The sequence below is a fragment of the Lynx rufus genome, unplaced genomic scaffold (assembly GCF_022079265.1).
Source record: "Lynx rufus isolate CCGP_SWC_20201006 ecotype Redwood Valley unplaced genomic scaffold, mLynRuf1.p SCAF_2, whole genome shotgun sequence".
NCBI lineage: Eukaryota > Metazoa > Chordata > Mammalia > Carnivora > Felidae > Lynx > Lynx rufus.
The window spans coordinates 151,486,189-151,507,149 of record NW_025814834.1 but is presented as its reverse complement, the minus strand read 5'-3'; the positions used below and the strand labels follow the sequence as shown (position 1 = coordinate 151,507,149).

At 40.6% G+C, this 20,961-nt stretch overlaps 1 protein-coding gene across 1 annotated transcript in view; it reads right to left on the bottom strand.

Annotated features, from left to right (window-relative positions):
- Positions 1-20,961, bottom strand: part of LOC124514465 (uricase) — a 30,991-nt gene that overhangs the window by 8,617 nt on the left and 1,413 nt on the right. The window contains exons 2-4 of the mRNA XM_047082467.1: positions 11,882-12,100; positions 8,785-8,901; positions 8,606-8,684 (exon numbers count right to left, since the gene is read on the bottom strand). Of these exons, the coding sequence (XP_046938423.1) occupies positions 8,606-8,684; positions 8,785-8,901; positions 11,882-12,100 (415 nt within the window). The remainder of the gene's footprint in view (positions 1-8,605; positions 8,685-8,784; positions 8,902-11,881; positions 12,101-20,961) is intronic.

The window sequence follows — 20,961 nt, the reverse complement described above, 5'->3', positions numbered from 1 at the left end:
TCAGCATGCATTTAGTTGCTGCCTTTTTCAATCATTATCTTACTTAATCCTCAAATTCTATTAACTATTTTTTTAATGTTTGTTTATTTATTTTGAGAGGGGGGAGGGGCAGAGAGAGAGGGAAACAGAGAATCCCAAGCAGCCTCTGCAGGGCTCAAACTCATGAACTGCGAGATCATGACCTGAGCCCAAATCAAGAGCCGGCTGCTTAACCAACTGGGCAACCCAGGCGCCCCTCTATTAAATAGTCTTATATAGGAGACTTTCAACCATTTGCCCATAGTCACATGGCTAGAAACTGGCAGGAGTGGAATTTGAACTCAGCACTTCATTATCTCCTCCTTTTTGGATACTTCCCCATCCCCATGATGTTTTCTCCTTCCTTTAACTCTGTCTTCCCATTTCTTTACAGTTTCTTTCCAGGAGACAAGAAGGTTGCCATCTTCCCTTCCATAGTATTTTTTTTTTTAATTTTTTTTTTCCAACGTTTTTATTTTTGGGACAGAGAGAGACAGAGCATGAACGGGGGAGGGGCAGAGAGAGAGGGAGACACAGAATCGGAAACAGGCTCCAGGCTCTGAGCCATCAGCCCAGAGCCCGACGCGGGGCTCGAACTCACGGACCGCGAGATTGTGACCTGGCTGAAGTCGGCCGCTTAACCGACTGCGCCACCCAGGCGCCCCTCCATAGTATTTTTTGAGAGCCTCAGACAGAGCCCCCAGCCTGAAAAATACCATCTCCACTAACCTGAAATGGAAACCGAAGCATCATTTTTAGAAATGGCCCCTAGGTGTCTTAAAAACTTTTTATTCCTTAAACATTTCCTATTAAAATACGAAGACCCCATAAAGGAGTGACTTCTGAAGCCTTTATAAACTAATATAATCTATTTCCAACAGTAATCCCTTCTAGAAAAAAAACCCTATAGAAATGAAATAAGGAGTTTGCAATATGGAATGGGGTTAGAACAAGCAGGGTTCGTGGAGGGGGAATAAAGAGAAAGCGAATGAGAACCAGAGGCAAATTTTACCTATTTCATTGTTTCCTACATAGCACTATATTGTCATCAGCATCCATATAAGCCAATAAGACTTTGGCTCCTCCAATGGTCTTAATCATAAAAGGATTTCTGGATGCATTGATGCACAGTGGTTGAGACCACAGCCTTGCAACTCAAGATTTCCTGAATTTGAATCTCAGTGTTCTCAGGGCCTCTCCTCCCCTATTTTATGAGCACTATTCCCCTCAGAACATTACTTAACCCCTCTTTACCTTGAGTTTCTCATCTTGCAAAGAGAGATGATCACCAATTTGATAGATGTCGGAGATAACGTCCATGAAGGACTTAGGAAAATGGCTGCCCCACAGAAAATCCTTTATAAAAGTTATGACCATGAGGTTGTGATAATTGACTTTTTCATATCAACTTTAACTACCCGTGAATATTTCTCATGTTTCACAAAGGCTCATTGGGTTCTGCAAACCACTTCTGACCTGCCGTCTCTATCCACCTCCAGCTCTGGGATGAGATTTATTGACCTCTGGGGAGTGTCAGTTCTGCTAGGCAACTTTTTAAATGTCTATTTTCTTACTAGCATCTGAAAATGAAGAAAGAAGTTGCATTTTTATTTTTATTTTTTAACGTTTATTTATTTTTGAGACAGAGAGAGACAGAGCATGAATGGGGGAGGGTCAGAGAGACAGAGGGAGACACAGAATCCGAAACAGGCTCCAGGCTCTGAGCTGTCAGCACAGAGCCCGACGCGGGGCTTGAACTCACGAACCGCGAGATCATGACCTGAGCCGAAGTCGGCCACTTAACCGACTGAGCCACCCAGGCGCCCCAGAAGTTGCATTTTTAAATGTGTGTTGGCCTCAGTTTCACATAGAATAAAATGTTTTATGCTCCCAACGACAATTAACTATGGCCACAGTTTGGGCAGAACACAAATCATCTACTCTGGTGCGCTCATTGTTCTATGAAGAACAACAACAACAAAAACCCTATCCTCTTTTAATATGATTTGCCCCCCCCCCCCCTTGGCACACATTACACACTCTGGATGAAATCGAAGAGCTTATTTTATCTTCCCTGTTGGCGGTGCCCCAGCTTTCTGAACACTGGTACGAACCTGAGCCTTTCAGAATCATGGACCCATCGACTAAAAAGTACAGTGGCTTACGCACTCTGAAAACAACTTCAGCTTAGACTGGCAGAATTATTTCAACCAAAAGGACTGTCCTTTTCTAGGTTATTTGTCACGAAACCACTTAATCAGCTTTTTTTTTTTTTTTTGCCTTTATGCCATGGTTATAGGGTAATGCAAAAGGAAGATTTTCACATTTTACTTTGCTAGAACATAATCTTTGCTAGCTTTTAGTGTCCTCCTACACACTTAACAGATTGTGGTTTATCTCTCAGAGAAGCATACATCCTACCCTTTAGCTCTCTAAGGGGAAGAAACTCACTGTGAATTAATAGAAAATAAGCCCAATTCCTTACCTACGCATCAGGTGTCACAAAGCACAAAGCTTTATTGAGCCAAGGGAAAAAAAAATCCTGTCATGAACAGGATAATTGCTTCCATGTTTAACACCTCCAAAAAGGACACAAATAGCTAAAAGGAGGATATTTTAAAACCATATTAAATCATTCTAGTAGAAAACCTCAAACTTGTAAAGTGCTAGAAAAAGTGAAAACTAAATATCATTTGCCTTTGGGAGTCCCTTTCACTCATGCGTGGAGAGTGAAAGGTCCCTCCATGCCATTCTGGAAGGGGAAAGATGGCATCAGCCATGTGGGAGGAAGTTAACTGGGCTTTTGTACAGCAAGGTTGTGGTTAAGGTGAGTTTAAAGGACTTGTGTTTACCAAAAACTCTTCTTTTGGAGAAACTGAAGAGTGCTTCAGTTTGACACCACAAAGGGTACACACAGGACATCGAAAAGGTCCTGGGTCTCCCCCTTCCTCCATCTCGCTTTTTCCACCTGCCCAGCTTGACGCCTCTGAAATTACTGTCCTCCAGGACCTCAATTTCATCACTTTTTTTCCCTTAAAACCACCTCCTATGCCCCCCTGGTCTCCATGTCAATAGATCTTTTTTTTTTTTACTACCAGAAGACAATATCTCTTAGTTGAGATGTGTTTTCCATCTACCATCTACTTGGCTCTGTTTTCGCTGAATTTTTTTCTTTTTTTTTTTAATTTTTTTTAAAATATTTATTTTTGAGAGACGCAGTGACAGAGTGAGAGCAGGGGAGGGGCAGAGAGAGAGGGAGACACAGAATCCAAAGCAGGCTCCAGGCTCTGGGCTATCAGCACAGAGCCCGACATGGGGCTTGAACTCACGAACTGTGAGGTCATGACCTGAGCTGAAGCCGGGCGCTTAACCGACTGAGCCACCCAGGTGCCCCAGATGAATTTCTATACTCAGTGGCAGATTGGGAGGAATTTGATTCTTAAAGAATTGTGGGTTATAATTCAAATAATGCAGAGGTTTGGGGGGACCATTTAGTCCAAATTAGTGACTCAACCATCCCAGTGATTTCAAGACTCAGCTATGCTTGTAGTTTAGGGAGACACACGGAAGAAAGAGCTTGGAAGATCCAGTCTCCTTAGAACACCCAAACTAACAACTTGCATCACATGGACAGCCTAGCTCTTCTCTGAGTTTGGCAAGTCACAAACATAACTACAGTCCTCATCCCTTTGCGTGAAAAAATTCGTCTCTCCCTTCCAGATTCTCCCATGGAACTAACAGACTTTGAAACAGGCAAAAGTACACTTAATGATGTAGCTTTCAAATATCCACTAAGAAAAGAGTATAATGGGAGTTTTACAGCAATTCTCAGGGTCTAAAATGGTGCTCGAGATTCAGTAGGCTTTCTATAAATGTTTGTTCAATTGATAAGAAAGAATCCAGTCTGTCAGTTACATATCCTGCTGGGAAAAGTCCCTATTGGGAGCCGCATGGCTAAATGTGCGATTAAGTACATGTGTTAACAGGGCAGAATTCTCACCAACTAACTAGCCCCTCATCAAAAGCATTGCTTACAGGTTTGTAACAGTCTTTGGCATGCGAATTGGGGCGTGTGTGTGTGTGTGTGTGTATGTGTAATGATTACTTTCTTCAGTTAAGCCTATGCAATGGCACTTCTTATGGCAATGGCTGTACATTGACTTACCTCACAATATCTGCAGTGTTAGCTTTTGGATAAAAAGCAAATGAAGAATTGAATTTTGCTCTAAGATCATAGATCTTTACTCTCCAAACAGGGACAGAGTGCAAATGTCATCTTTATATACACAACACTAGAATATGCACACACTCATATACATGTACACACATATACTGCATACGCTTAAGGCAATAGATGCTTCTTCTGCTCCCTGATCCCTGCCATCCCCACATGATATCAGAGAGACTCTGGATTCTAGATGTGTCAAGCTGGAGCTTCTGGGAACACAGCCACAACAACTGCAGTATGCTGAGGCTTTGTGGCTCTCTGCAGAAAGAAAAAGCTTTGGTTTTACTATGGTGACTAGTTTTTCCATTCTGTAGCAAACAGGTGACTAGAATTCAGGCTGACGATAGCTCCTGGTAATTCCTGGAAAGAACAAGGGTATGAAGAGTGGCTTGTATTCTTCTTATGATCAGCAGAGCCCTATACTCTGCCACTCCACAGGGCCCTGCTAAAATATTCTTGTGGAAGTCACCAGTGATCCATTTACCAAACTGCACACTTACTGTTCCACTTTCTTTTAATCCAGACTTCTGAACCTTCCCATAGCAAAGACTGCTTGCCATTTACTAAATCTATTTCTTCTTCCTCCTAGGTACCTGGCTAGACTACATTTCCCAGCTTCCATTGCAGTTGGGTGGGGCTGAGAGATTAGGTTCCTTCCAGGAGAAGTGTGGCGCTCTATTCTCAGGCCTGGTGTTATGCTGGAGGGGGTTTGTCTCCTCCTTTTGCTCCTCCAAGCTCTTTTCCTCTCCTGGTTGTCTGGTAAGGGGATCTATTCTCAAGGTGACCCAAAAAAAGTAAGGATAAAAATGTTAGGTTGCATCAACCTGGGTTCCTGAGTAACTTCTTGGAGCAGAACATTACCTCAACACAAGTGCACACAAACACACACACACACACACACACACACACACACTGAACTGGACTTTTACAAAAAGCAGTGAACTTCTTGTATGGAGCCACTGCATAGGATCCTGTGTGTTATGCATCCTGTTATCACAATAACTATCCCTGATTTCTTAATTTATTTTTTCTTTTGCCTCCACAACACCACTCTCCCCAATCTTCCTTCTATCTCTCTGACCTTTCTTCTAATTTTTTAAACTGCCCAACCCATAAACTGAGGAATTTCCCTTGGGACCTGTCACTTTCCTCTTCTCGCTTCACATGTTTTTCTGGAATGGCTCTTTCTTGCCCACAGCCTTACCTACCATCAGTCTGTTGATGGTCTGCAAATCTATTTCTATCTCTTATTCCCCCAAATCACCAGCTTCCCCCTGAACACTTTCTAATCATACGTGTTCTCCTTAGCCAACTCCCCCAAGCCCTCGACTTTAGGGCAACTTTCTTCTCTCCAAGCTCCACCCCTATCCAATCACTCAGACTCATTCAGTACCCTTCAGAAATGCCTCACATAATGCCCTCCTCCACCTCTGCAGTCATTCTCTCCATCTCTACTTTTCACTGCCTTAGATCTGACTCCATCATTTCTCCATCTCTGCAACAAGTTTCTAAATGTCTCTCTACTGCCTGTTTCTGCAGCCAGATCACCATAACCTTCATCAGAATTACTGAATAGGACACACACACACACACACACACACACACACCTACCTTTCCTGGGTCTCTATTGCCATCCTAAATAATAACAATCGTATCTATCATTTAAGGAATGCTTTCTATGTGCCAGGTCCTGTGCTAAAATGATCTATATTAATATTTATCTCCTTTAATTCTCTGGGAAATTAAGGTGGACACTGTTATCCTCATCTTACAAATGAAAACCACTGAAGAAGCATAAGTAACTCACAGTCACAAAGTTATTAAGTAATGGAGCTCAAATTGAAATACGGTATAGTCTGATCCCAATACGTATGGTTTACTGCCATGTAAAACTACTTCCAAATTATACTCATCTTGTTAGTATGGTACATGAGGCCCTTCAAAATCCAGCCCAAATCAACCTCTTCACATACATCTTGGCTCCTTACATTCTAAGAACTAGACCTTTGAACTTGCTACTGTTCCTCAAATGCTTTGCCCTTTCAACACTAAAATCACTTGTCCAGGATGGTGGTTGGCATAAGGCAGATATCCAAATTATGTTAGTTTCCCTCTTCCACTTCTTCATGGCTCCTACCTAGATACATTCTGTTTCTTCCACCTGTAATTTTCTTTCCTCTTCTGTGCCCAGCATATTCTGAATCATTTTTCAAAAGTCAACTGAAATATTTCCTCCTCCCCTGTCAAGCTTTCCAGACTCTTCCTAGGAAGACAATTTTTTGCACCTCTTTGCTTCCCTAGCATAACTTTGATGCCCTCGTTGCAGTTTTTAGCCTTTATATTGCAATAAATCTTTTTATAAGTCTATCTCCTACTATTCATCTACTGCAAACTCACTAGGGCCAGGGAAAGTCTTACTCAACTCTGAATTTACAGCCCTAGGCTACATAAAAAGCCCTCAAAATCCAATTGTTGTATGAATAGTATTTCAACATGTTCTTATTCTTTAATTAGCTCTCCCAAAATAGAATTCTAGACCTTATCTAGAACTATTATTTTACAGACTTGAAAGTTGAAAGAGGAATATGCTATGCTAAATGTTGTGAAATCACTTAAAAATAGTTTAGAGCTAGGCTAATCAATATGGTAGCCACTAGCCACGTGTGGCTCTTAAGCACTTGGAATATGGCAAATGTGAATTGAGATGTCCTGTAAATATAAAATATGTACAGGATTTGAAACATTTAACTTTTTTAAAAAAATATGAAATATTACATTAGTGATTTATTTTTATTACATACTTAAGGTGTATTGTAACTATATCAGATTAAATAGAATATATTATTAAAAGTAATTTATTTTTTGCATTCCTAAAGTGACTACTAGAAAATTTTTAAATTACATATGTGGCTTGCATTACATTTCTGATGGACTATGCCAGCTTAGAGTTTATAATTTTACAAACATGATGTGATTTGAGAAGGAAAACACTGACCTGGGGAGTTAGGGAAACTTTCTTTCTCTTTCTCCCCCAAAGTCACATTCGGAAGGAAGGAAGGAAGGAAGGAAGGAAGGAAGGAAAGAAGAAAGAAAGAAAGAAAGAAAGAAAGAAAGAGAAAGATGGAAGGAAGGAAGGAAGGAAGGAAGGAAGGAAGGAAGGAAAAGTTTTATTTTAACTAACAAACAGCTCCATCAGCAAGTTAATATATATGACTACACATTTGGGGGATTAAGAAATCATTATCTTTTCAACTTAATATAACAACTAGTTATTCAGTCTCCTTTATATGGCAAAAATTACATAACTGTTAATCAAACACCAAGACGTCCCTGGCTGTGCCTAGAATTTAATACAGATAGCAAAAAATATTAAATAACAGCTAATACACTAGAACTGTCTGAGGAAGGGCTTTATCCAATAGAATTCAGAATGAGAAGAGACTTCTATTTTATTAAGTTTATAATGTTTCTGATGTTTAAGAGATGCTACCTCAAATTCTTATTGAAGAGAGCTAGAGAAGAAAGAGGAGATACAGAAAAGAAAAGGAATGGAAGAGAAGAGGAAAAGAGAGGAGAAGAAAGAGAAGAATGATTGAAAAGGAAAAAAGTTCAGAGTCCACACTCTCCATTTATAATGATCATGAAAGTTCATTTTTTATTAGGATAGAGACCTTTCTACCACATTTGGCTCCACAGTTCCTAGAGGTCCTCTGGCCAGTTATTGCCCCGCTCTGACAATCCTAACCAAACAGTGGAAGACAAGCTTTGGGAATTTTGATATTTGCTAAATTCAATCCTCAGTACTAATAAGGTCCGTATTGTAATTATGCGCCGTGGTTAAGTTTTAAATTTCTTAGTGAACACAAAGAATTACAGAATTGTCATTGCTATTTAAATGAGGTTCGTTCTATAGTAATTATAATAATATCAGTGGTCTTATTATTATGAAAATAAAATGTCAAGGAAACGTGATTGTTATTTACTATTTCCTATAAAGGTAATGATAATTAGTAGCATGGTATAGTACAAAAAGTCTGGTCAGAACATTCAGAGATTTGGGGTTTTGTCAGCCCAGGCCTTTTTTTTCCCCTCACCTGAGAATCAGGTAATAAAAATGATCTACCTCACTCAACTCCTAGATTTCTCGCAAAATGTATTATTTCATTTTTATGTGTTTACGATAAAGGAGGAGATTGTTTTTAAATATACTCCAGAGTCACAGTGCTCATTCCCATCTCAGATTTAAATGCCTTCAAAATCCTCAACAGTTTTCCTCGATATTAATAAACGGAGTTGTTTGGAAGAAAAATATATTGAAATTGCTATTGTAGAATCAAAGCATGAAAAATACTTTCTTACCACTCCTCATCTGTTCCACCTCACAGAAGTGCGTTCCAGTGGGAGTGTGAATAAATGCATGGACATGCTTAACTCCATTCTGAAAATTAGGGACAAAAAATCGTTTCCAGTAAAATTTCAGCATATGTCATAAAGCCAATTTCTTTAATTAAACCGAGAGTACAAATAACTGAGCAAACCTTTTCAAGACGCTTCCAGGGGACTTCTTCCACGTAGACTTGAGCTCGGATGACATGGTCAAAAGAGGAAAGGAAATGCTCACAGATGCTCATTGCAAAAGTTTCTATGCTTTTGATCTGTAAAGTGAAACAAAATGCTAGTGATCAGAAATACCTGCCCCATTTAAAAATAATTTTTTAAATATCCAGAGTTCTCTTTCCTGTTCAAATCCTTTTCAGAATCAGAGAAATATACATTTTGAAAGAACCATGAGACATGAATTGGTCCTTATCCCAAATTTTCATAAGGTCTCCTAAATGTAGTTAATACAGCACTATTACCGGGGTGAGACTACCCTGTTTTTAAAAGAAACCTGTTTTGCAGGAAGAAATGTGTCAATCAATGGATGAGCACAAGAAAACTTAACATTTAGATTCTCCTTCCGGTGAGCTCAGTCATTACCCACGCCACCGACAATACTACGGTGGACTCCAAAACACTCTGGTGTCTCTATGAGGTTGCCAAATGGGCCTCCCAGTTTCCCAGGGGAAAACATGAACACAGGGCCACTTCTGCTTCCTTGCTTTGCAAACAGACCTTCGATTGACTATCCCTCACTCCCACCCCCATGAAGCAGCTCCCTACTTCCACACAAATTCTTCATAACAATCTCTAGACAATGTGTTATGGTCTTAGCAGAGTCTACAGATGATTTATGGCTTGCCTAAGGTGGACTATTTGTACAGGTTTCCCCAGGATAGTTCTGTTTTATGCCTGTTGTCCCAGAATAATTATTTAGCATCTTATTTCACTCTCAGAAGTGTCCTAGTTTGGAAAACAAAAATACTAACTCAAAAAGATATATGCACCCCCATGTTCATTGCAGCATTAATAACCAAAATATGGAAACAACTTAAGTATCCTGTCAGTGGATAAATGCATAAAGAAAATGTAATATATATTGGTAATATACATAATGGTGTATATATTTATTTATATGGTGTGTGTGTGTGTATATATATATATATAGTGTGTGTGTGTGTATATATATATATATATGATGTATATTCATCTAAAAAGGAGTGAATCTTGACATTTGTGGTAACACAGATCATAGATGAACTTTGATGGGATTATGCTAAGAGAAATAAGTCAGGAAAAGACGAACACCATATGTTCTCACTTATATGTGGAATCTAAACAAAACAAAAACAAACAAACAAAATCAAGTTCATAGATACAAAGAACCGATTGGTGGTTGCCAGGAGAGAGGAGATAGGCAAAGTGGGTGAAGGGAGTCAAAACAAACTTCCAGTTATAAAATTAGTAATCATGGGGATGTAATATACAAGACAGGAAATACAGTTAATAATACTGTATTATGTATTTGAAAGTAGCTAAGAGACAACTCTTAAAATTTCTGATGACAAGAAATAAAAATTTATTTCACCATATACACAAATATCAAACCATCATGTTGTGCACCTGAAATATAATGTTGTATGCCAATTATATCTCAATTTTAAAAAACAAAAGAAAAAAAAGTGCCACCTTGTTTTAGATAAGAAATTATATGGTCACTCTATCTACAATGAATGAATTTGAATTGTCTTTAAGATCCAGGTCCATTCTTGGGCGCCTGGGTGGCTCAGTCGGTTAAGCGTCTGACTTCGGCTCAGGTCATGATCTCACGGTCTGTGAGTTCGAGCCTCGCGTCGGGCTCTGTGCTGACAGCTCAGAGCCTGGAGCCTGTTTCAGACTCTGTGTCTCCCTCTCTCTCTGACCCTCCCCCGTTCATGCTCTGTCTCTCTCTGTCTCAAAAATAAATAAACATTAAAAAAAAAATTAAAAAAAAAAAAAAGATCCAGGTCCATTCCTTCACTTTTCTGCATCTTTCACATAGTACAGGAAATATGAGAATCTGTGTTACCTGGCCCTCTTTTGTAGTGCAGTACCGTAGCCTATTTTCAATTTATTTTTTTAAGAGAGCAATGCCTTTTTCTATAGCCATGTTTGTGCATGCTGGGCCACTCCGAATAGCAAGAAAAAGGTTTGGGGTGGAGCTAGGCCTTGCAGAAATTATATTTCAATTAGTTGGTTCATTTCATGCATTCTGAGTGTGGATTTCATGCAAAAGCATGAGAAAAGAAACTTTCTAGTCTACATTTCTTGTCTTTTTAGACTTCTTTGCAAAAAGAAAAATCATCTTGCATTTCCCAGAAATCTGCTGGAGGTCCGACACAGCTTCCCTCACACTTAAACTAGAAGCTGAAGTGCTAAAATATCAGATACTATCAGCTCCAAGACTCTCTTGAAGAATACGGCTACCAACATATATGGATACTAAGTGGTCATGCCATTGAGAACATTAGGAAGCCATTAAAAATTGGACCAATAGATTTCAAAATATATCTTATACTCAAGATTTTCTTCTATAGTAACACCAGGAAGAGAAATGGTACTTTCTTCTATAAATGTACACCATTCTAAAAGAAAAAAAAAAAAAATAGGTAACAGGAATCAAAGAAATGCATGACAAAAAATGTGTAAAAATTCTATTCTGAAATCCTCCCAGGGCTTTGATTTGCCAATGATCCTAATTAAGAGAGAACATGTAAATTTGTCAGATAAGATTCTCTTCCTAAAAGATGTAGTAAGTTGAGAACCAAAAAAAGCAAAGAAATGAGATTAAGAGGGGAAAAAAAGAAAAAAGCTTTTCTGTAAGGCTGAGAATTTTAGAATCCAAAAGAAAAAGAATTAGTGGCCTAAATGTAAAAATAGGGTTAGAAAGTAAAGGGAACTTGCAGTAAGCAAGTGATATACTCATGTTATAGTTTAGTGAATTCTGCATCAAGATAGGTAACAACATAGGGGTGCCTGGGTGGCTCAGTCGGTTAAGTGTCTGGCTTCGGCTCAGGTCATAATCTTGTTTGGTGAGTTCGAGCCCCACATTGGTCTCTGTGCCAACAGCTCAGAGTCTGGAGCCTGCTTCAGATTCCGTGCCTCCCTCTCTCTCTGTTCCACCCCTACGCGCACTCTGTCTCTCTCTCTCAAAAATAAATAAACATTAAAAAAAAATTTTTTTAAAGACAGGCAGCATCTAAGAATGATACATACCCCTTTAAATTTTGCCAAGACGTGAACTGTGTTCTTGATGGTGTCTGTGGGGATGATGTCTGAATTATCTCCATGCAGATAATCTTTTTTGGAGCTCAGAGTAAGTTGCACTGAAGTTGCCACCTCTTTAATGCTGTGATATTTCCCATCTCGCTGAATATGGAGAACTTTTACCATATCCTTCCCATAGCCGGTTCGGACAAACTCCACCTCCTCATTCTGCAATGAAAACACTGTCATCGTATTGAAGAAAGATACATGAAAACAAAAAGTCACCTGCAAGTTCTTCAAGCCTTGATTTAATCGTATAATTATAAAAGGTGAGCGTTAAGAGTATTCATGAAAGCAAGACCCTATCCTACCTTTGAAGAAAAACGGGAACTTTTATGGAGAAAAGAGAATTGCAAGAATCATATGAAAATATATCAAACTCACCTGAAGACAGACAGGTAGATGGCTTTCTTGATAATATTAAGTAATAATAATAATAGTAACAGTATCTCCTGGACCAAACTATTTACTCTGTTTTATTTAATAACTGCTAACTGAATCCTTGGAACAGCTCTGAACTAATATTGTTCCCATTTCACAGAGGGAGAACCTGAGGTTCAGAGTGTAAGTGACTAGCTCTACTTCACACAGCGAGTAAAGGATAGAGCCAACAATCCATACTCAGATCCGTGGGCTCCAAAGTTTATTCTCCTAACCACTATGCAGACTGCCATTCTTCTGCAAAAATGTGTGACTATGTTAACTGAAAATAATTATATCCTGTTTTTTTTTATACAGAGTGATATTCTGGAGAAAATGCCCTATGATCACTAAAAAAAAATTGAAAATTGCTTCCCCTTCTTGCTGCCGGGAAGAAGAGTAATTAGTGACAGGGTCCAGATTCCCTTCAGGAGTGCAGAGCCAGGCCATCTGGCTGCAGGAAAAGCTATGCTTTTAGCAAACAGACACTTAATAAAAGCCTGGTGATTGACTCATTAGTGCCCTTATTTGGAGCTGGCGCTCTCACGCGCAAATACATCCATCTCCACTGCTAGGATTCGTAAGATTTGTCCCTGGGCTTTACTGGTGTTTGAAAGAAGAGGCAAGCATCAAAATTGAACATTAAGATGATAATGCCAGAAAGTGACAAAAAGAAAAGTAAATGAAAAACAACATGCAGTGAGAGTCTGGGGAGGGTCACAAAGGAGGAACCTCACCTGCTAATTGCACATAGGCTACCTAAAAATTTGTTTACATAAAGCATCACCAGATCCTCTGGGAGGAGTTGTAAAATACTAGCCAACATCAGAAATTATTATGTTCTAAAGGAAAGTGGGAGATATGGGAGGTTGTCTTCAGTCTTGGGGACACAGCATTCCTGGTAGGGCATGCTCCTGATTTAAGGGACAACTCTTGGAAAGGCCCCTTAAAAGCCTCTGACCCAATTTTGGAGGGACTCATCTTCTAGGAAAGGATCAATGAGAAAACTCAAAGAGCAGACTTAGAGGATCTTAATAAGAACTATAACACTGATGGGGAAAGAGTCACTGCTTGTGGTTGCAGGGGCTTTGGAATCAGACCACGTTCAAACTCTATCTTGCCATCTACAGATTTGTGGCTTGCAACAAATACTTTGTTGGCTCTGAGTCCTTAGTTTCCCCAGCTGTACAAATGGAGATAACCACCCCTACTTGTAGGAGTTGCTGGTGAAAGGCCTGACTCAGTTTCTAGTACCTAGCTGCAGTGAGGTCAACCCCAGCAAAAGTGGCCACGTCAGGCCTGGCTGTGGGCACAACCCCAGTAGAGACAGTAGATGGGACTTTGAGTAAAGGCACCGGTTTTTAGAGTAGAGAGCACTGCTGGCAGCAGTCAGAGGAAGACTGTGACGTGTCTTTTGAGCCACAAGGAATTCCACCTGGGAGAGGAAGCACTCGGCTGGCTGGGGGCCCCTGGATGGCATGAACGAGGATCCAGAACCAAAGGTCTCCGAGATTGTCCATCAGCCCCAGGATACACATGAATATTACTTCTCAGTCCTATCCACTGCCATTAAATACCTAAGCTATGGTAGCTCGGTCTGTGAAAGCAAGTGGTTCCTGCATGGCACATAGATTCAGGGGCACCTGGGTGGCTCTGTCGGTTGAGCGCCTGAGTTTGGATCAGGTCATGATCTCACGGTTTGTGAGTTCGAGCCCTACATAGGGCTCACTGCTGTCAGTACAGAGCCAATTTGAATCCTCTCTTCCCTTCCCCTGCTGGCTCTCTCTCTCTCAAACACAAATAAGCATTTTTTTTTTTTAAAGAAAGATTCAGTGACAGCCACCCTTCAGATCCCTAACTTTGCTCTCATCTTGCCACAGCCTGTTTCAAACTCTGCTTCAGCTATCCTGAGCTGATTGTACTTGCCCAGGCTCGGCAGCCTTTCTCTGCCTGTAGGCTTTGAATATGCTATTCCTTCTTTCCTGAACACCCTTTCTCTTCCTTCTGCCCAACTACTGACCCCTTCTGTCACCTGCCTAACTTCAAGTCATCCTTCAGGTCTCAGATGCCACTTCTTCCGCGGGGAATCAGCCAGCCCTTCAAGGTCTGGTGCCCCTTCTGTATGCCCTGGAAATACTGTTATCGCCTCATCACAGTCTTTATCATATTATATTGCAATTGCCTCATCATGTGTTTGATTTGCCCAAAAATGGGAAATTATGAAAGCAGGAACAATTCTCAGTTGTCACGGCAACCCCAGTGCTCAGCACAGTGCCTAGAACACAAATAGGTGCTTAATAAACGCGTTGCGAACGAATGAATGGTGCACCCCCACCTCCACCTCTTGCGTGGTGACACGGAATAGTTCAAGAAACACCCAAAAGATTTCAATACAGGAATTGCCACTTCAGCTCAAACCCCAATCAGGAAGTTCCTCTTCTGGGGAAAGCGGGGAAGGCGCCATCTGCCGTCTGATCACCACGGCCTGGAGATCACAGGCACAGCCGACTGGGGAACAAAGGCCCAGGAAGGACCAAACTGAGTGTAGAGAGAATCAGCCATGCGGCACAAAGTGCTCACCCTGCTTAACAAGACAGAGCACTCCGCACAGCCCTCCCGGAGTTTCTGCACGAGGTACACAGGAGAGGTCAGCACTCCTCAGCAAGCTCCTGACCGGAGCAGAGCTTGAGTCGTTACACTTGCTGGATAGTAAGTCAGAAGAAAAAGGACGTCACCATGAGGATGGAGCAGAAGGGAACAAGAACGGTGTGGGAAGCCCGGAAGTCTCTTGGTAGGACCCGACAGAACAGATAACGGTCCAGACCAGATATGAGGCTGTCCCCCCAGTAAGACTCCCACCAGTTCTGTAGTCCAAGAAATCGGAAGTAGGTGCCAGAACTCTGTCCTGTATAAAGCACAGTATGGTGCAGAGATCCATGTGCATGATAGCTGCACAATGAGATACCATGAAAGGTCGCTCTCATCTGGAGGGTTGGCAGGTGGCTGAGAGGGTAGGCTCTGGGCTCTGGAATGAGGCAACACAGGTGTGAGTGAGTCTTTGTTCTGCCACCTATTAGCTCTGTACTTGGAGGTCAATGCCTCCATCTATAAAATGGGTATAAGAGTAGTGCCCACTCTCAGGATTGCTGTGAGGATAACATGAGGAAAAAGAAAAAGCACTCAGAATAGTGTCTGACAAATAGTAAGTGTTTAATAAATGTTAGCCGTCATTATCATTGATAAATAATAACTAGATGTCGAATTTTGCATCAAAGGGTCCTTCCAATCACTGTTGGAGAGAAATCCCCAGGTTACATACCAGTCCAGAAAGACTGCTGCTAGTATAAGGCGTCCTTCTGCCTTCATACTTCGGTTGTCCTTCTTTGGCTTGTGTGGCTTCAGGAAACAAAGTTGCAAAAGGAAACTCAATTTCCCAGAGTAAAACTCTGGATAGAACATCAGAAGGAATACATCTTTACCAGGCTCTATAAAAGAAAACTCCCTTTTTCTTAGACGTGTCTTGAAAGATAAGGGGATGGAAATCATTACTTATCTGCAAGTAAGACTGGAGAGAACTCTCAGAGATTTTAAATTAATCTTATTTTTCACTTCTGTAATGAGCTAGTGAGTGTTCTCTTATTTGCAGGCCATGGTGAAAGTGCTAGTGGTTATCGCTACAGGACGAGAGGTTCTTAGCCAGGAATCTGGTAACTTCTAGAAGGTCCAGTGGATAGGTTTGAGGTGGAAAATATTAAGGAAGATTTAAAAAAAAAATTTTTTTTGTAAGTTCAAATTTTATTTTTTTAAGTTTATTTTTATTATTTATTTTGTGAAAGCGAGTAGGGGAGCGGCAGAGAGAGAGAGGGAGAGAGAACCCCAATCAGGTTCTGCACTGTCAGCACCGAGCCCCACGCGAACCGTGAGATCATGACCTGAGCTGAAATCAACAGTCGAACACCTGACCGACTGGGCCACCCAAGTACCCCATGTAAATTTAAATTTTAAAATGACTAGCATTTTCTCTTAAGTCTTTGAAGAGCTTCGGTAAGCCTCGTGTCTTCCCTCCATAACGGAGAGAAATGTAGAAGTGGTACAGCTATTTAGGTCCTATCACACAGGCATAAAAATCAACTCCGTTGCAGCGTGTCCGGATGGAAGAACTGTGCAGGGAGACAAGCCTCTCTCTCTGTCTTTGGAATGTGCTGGAGAAGTTCTTCCAATTCTGTGCCCAGGTTTTTCCTTTGCCTGACGTTTTCTTGGGCATTCACGAACAAAAAGATTTCAGAGAAAGATGCTGAACTAATGTGAGAAAAAGAAACACTCATCCGAACCATTTTAATATCGCTTTGGTGGATCTTAACAATACGTAAGGATAACAATAACGGTGAATCATAACCTTAGAAGCAGCTGGTATTTTTTTTGGCTGCCTCGGATCTACTCAATGTCAGATGGAAAAATATTGATATCTAGCAGAAAATGTCATGTTGCTTTAAGCTGCAGAATGGCTTATTTTTGCTAGCAAGGGGGTATGACTCTAAAAGGATTTGTCAAGCAGATGCTTCAGAAACAGTCTAACAAGTCATATGCATAATGATGGTAGAAAGAAGGTGACCTGTTACCTAATGAAGAATCCATTTACAGGTGCTTAGTTATTTTCATACTTCTGCCTATTACAAAGGAAGAGAAAGTCATCACTAAATGTCAGAGGCAATGCTAATTTTCTTGCCGGCCTCTCCACAGCACCAATAGCCTTAGGGCTGGGAACTGAAACAGGGAAACCCCTCAGGAGCCTCTCGGATTGGGGGCAGGAAATTCCACAGCAAAGAAGTAATGGAGACCTCCAAGAATGCAGTTGGAAGAAAATTTTACTGAAATGCACACATTGAAAGATAATGTCTTTCCAAATGTGTAAGTCTTGAAAATAAAAACAACCATTTAGTGAGGGTTTCATATATGTCAGGAACTTTGCATATATTATTCCCTCTAGTCCTTTGTAAGAACCCTGTGAAGTGGATATTTTGATCCAAGTTTGACCGCGGGAGATATGAGGGTTAGGTGTCCTGCCAAGGTCACACTGTTACTAGGTGACAGAGGTAGGAAAGGAGAGCCCAGTCCATTTGCTTCCAAATGACACGCTCTTTCCCACTACAAGCAGCATCCCTATACCCCCTTGATGGTTAGCCCACTCTTTAGAGAAAGAAGGGAACCATTCTGATCCCAACAGAAGGAGAGAAATGGCCATGTTACTGCAGAAACTTGAATTCCTATGCCATTTTTTAAATTCCACTCATTGGAATCTACGTTATCTTATCTACTCCACACACACACACACACACACACACACACACACAACAAACAAACAAACAAAAACCCCTGCAATTTAAGAGGAAGAACGCTATTTTAAAAGAAACTAAGTCAGAGATGGTAAGTGAGCTGCCCAAAGCCACATAGCTAACAGGCAGGCTGGTACAGTGGAAAAAGAGCCCTTCTGAGACTGAAGAGCCTTATTCTGCTTACTCTGTACCAGGCTGAACTTACCCAATGCCCAGAGGTACCCCCTGCCCAAACCACCACTTTTTCTGGAACTTTAGTTATTTGTTAAAATTACAGGGGAATTCTAAGCTCACATGGACTCCGTGGGTATGGCAAGGCTGTTCACATTGCAAAGTACGGGGAGAATGAAAGGCTGACTGCCCTTTGGGGCAGAATGAAAATTCAGCTTGGTGTCTTCAATAACAAGACGCTACCTTTGAGTCAAACACTGACTTTTATCTGGGTAAGGACTACTACAAACATGAGCGATATAAGTTTATTTGTGGTCTTTAAAACCACATCGCCAAAGGATCCTTTTTAGTCCATCTGCAAAGATAAAGAAATAACTGTGCCACAGAAGAAAAGGAAACAAGGTGGGAAGAATGAGCATTTAATAAGCATTAGTCATGTGCCACAGGCTATGCACACAGTATCTCACTGAATCCTGAGAGCATATACTATGAAAGTACAGATCACGAGCCACCTTTAGAAAAGGAAGTTGATACTGTTGAGGTTAAGTAGTTTGGTCAAAACTACATGGCGTGTAAGAGGTAGGGCCAGGCATGGAACCCAGGTCTGCCTGATTATTTTCACTATACCCAGCTGCCTCCTTGACAAAACATTATAATAACGTTCTTTAAAATGGGATTTTACCTACCTACATACTCATTTTTATTTATTTATCTGATTAGATTTAATTCATCCTAAATTCCACATAACCCCAAAATAGAAATCTCTGAAATCTTTTTCATTTAATCCATTCATTCATCTATACTTATTCAGCCACTTCTAGGTGATAAGCACCATGGTAAGTGCTAGAGATACAATAGCAAACCAGTCAGACATTGTTCTGCCCTGATACAGGGCATTATACACTAGATAGGGGTTATACACTAGAACAAACTTTCTCAGTAAAGAATCAAAAAGTTGGTATTTTAGGCTTTGCGGGCCTTATGGTCTCTGTTGCAACTGCTCAACTCTGCCATTATAGCAGAAATAGTTATACGTAATACATCAGTGAATGGGTGTCACTGTGTTCCAATAAAACTTTATAGAAACAGGCAGTGGGCCAGATTTGGCTGACCCTCGCTCTTGAGAGGAAGACTCAGAAAAGTAACCAAGTAATTAGAATACATTGTAATAATTGCTCTAATTGAACAAATACAGCAAAGTCTGGGATACCTAAACCAGATTAAGAGAGATCAAAGATAGTTTCCAGGAGGGACTGGCATCCATAGAGCTATGAATGATGAGTAGGAATTAACAAAATAAAATTTTCTGACCTTCTTCCTTTAATTCTACTTACAGCTTCCTTTAACAACATTTTTCATGAACAATTCTTTGTTTTACAAATGCCTGAATCATGTTGCTTGTCTCATCGATTTTCATCAAAATAATTCAAGTCCCCTTCCCTTCCTCCTGCAACAAGAGTATCAACTTTTTCCTTCGGTTTTTCACATTCTAGATTTTATCCAGTATCTGAAGTGGTCTTGTAAAAGTTTGAACATTAAGTTAAAGAGATAGACTCTCTGGCATGTAAATCACACCTCAAAAAGCTATTGAAAATAACTAAACAAAGCCGGCAGCCTGACTTCCAGAAGTCCTCACAGGATGACTAAACTTTGATGAAGCCAGCATAGACCAGGGTGTGGAAAAACCCAACTTAATCTCAATCTCAAAAAGTTCTTACAGATAAAGCTTCAAAGAATACGAATTCACAGCCAAAAATAAAAAAAGCACACAGGGTAGCTTTCAAGGTGTCATGAGAGAGAGCTGCAGAAACAACAGACAGTGAAGTGTGACCTGCAAAGGCTCTAGATACTGGAATCACCAAACACAAAATATAAAATAATATGTTTAGTATCTTTACAGAAATAAAAAGAGAAGACTGAGCATATCTCCTTTTTAAAAAACGTTTATTTATTTATTCGAGAGAAAGAGAACATGAGCAGGGGAGGGGCAGAGAGAGAGGAAGAGAGAGCGAGAGCGAGAGAAAGAGAGAGAGAGAGAGAAAGAGAGAGAGAGAGAGAGAGAGAGAGAGAGAGAATCCCAAGCAGGCTCCGTGCTGTCGGCACAGAGCTCGATATGGGACTGGAACTCACAAACTGTGAGATCATGACTGAGCCGAAACCAAGAGCCAGACGCTTAACCAACTGAGCCACCCAGACGCCCCTGAGCATAGCTCCTTCTTGAGACAAGGGTGTACCTTCCCTTGAGCAAAAAACAAGAGACCAGAAAAAAGACTAAGTAAATTTGAAGGAAAAAAAAAAAAAAACAACCAAAGAACTTCTTTTTTTTTTTAATTTTTTTTTCAACGTTTATTTATTTTTGGGACAGAGAGAGACAGAGCATGAACGGGGGAGGGGCAGAGAGAGAGGGAGACACAGAATCGGAAACAGGCTCCAGGCTCCGAGCCATCAGCCCAGAGCCTGACGCGGGGCTCGAACTCACGGACGGCGAGATCGTGACCTGGCTGAAGTCGGAGGCTTAACCGACTGCGCCACCCAGGCGCCTTTTTTTTTTTTTTTTAATTTTTTTTTTTCAACGTTTATTTATTTTTGGGACAGAGAGAGACAGAGCATGAACGGGGGAGGGTGAACTTCTTAATGCATTAATAAGTGCATTAAGGAACAGATTTAACACAACTGAAGAAATAATTAGATATTTGAAAGAGATAGATTAAGTAACAGTTACTGTTGCCTAAGAGAGAACTTGAGAACCGAAAGATAGATAGATCCAAATAAAGAATCAGGATTAATGAAGACACCGGAGACGGAATATATGCAAGAGACATAGAATGTACCAGGACAATATGACAAGGGAGAATGTGGAAGAGGCACAATTTCAAAGAGATCGGGACTGAGATTTTCCAGAATTACTAGATGAATGAATACAAACCTTCAACTATAAAATAAGAAGCCTATTACCAAGTGAAGAACTCTACCTTGTTCACTACACTGGGCCAACTTATAATGAAGGGATTTTCTGCTATTTTTAGAGGTAATCATGTCGTGAAGGTATATGTGGTATTTTTGTAATCTTATGCTCCTCGGGGTTCAAAAGAGGGTAACGTGAAA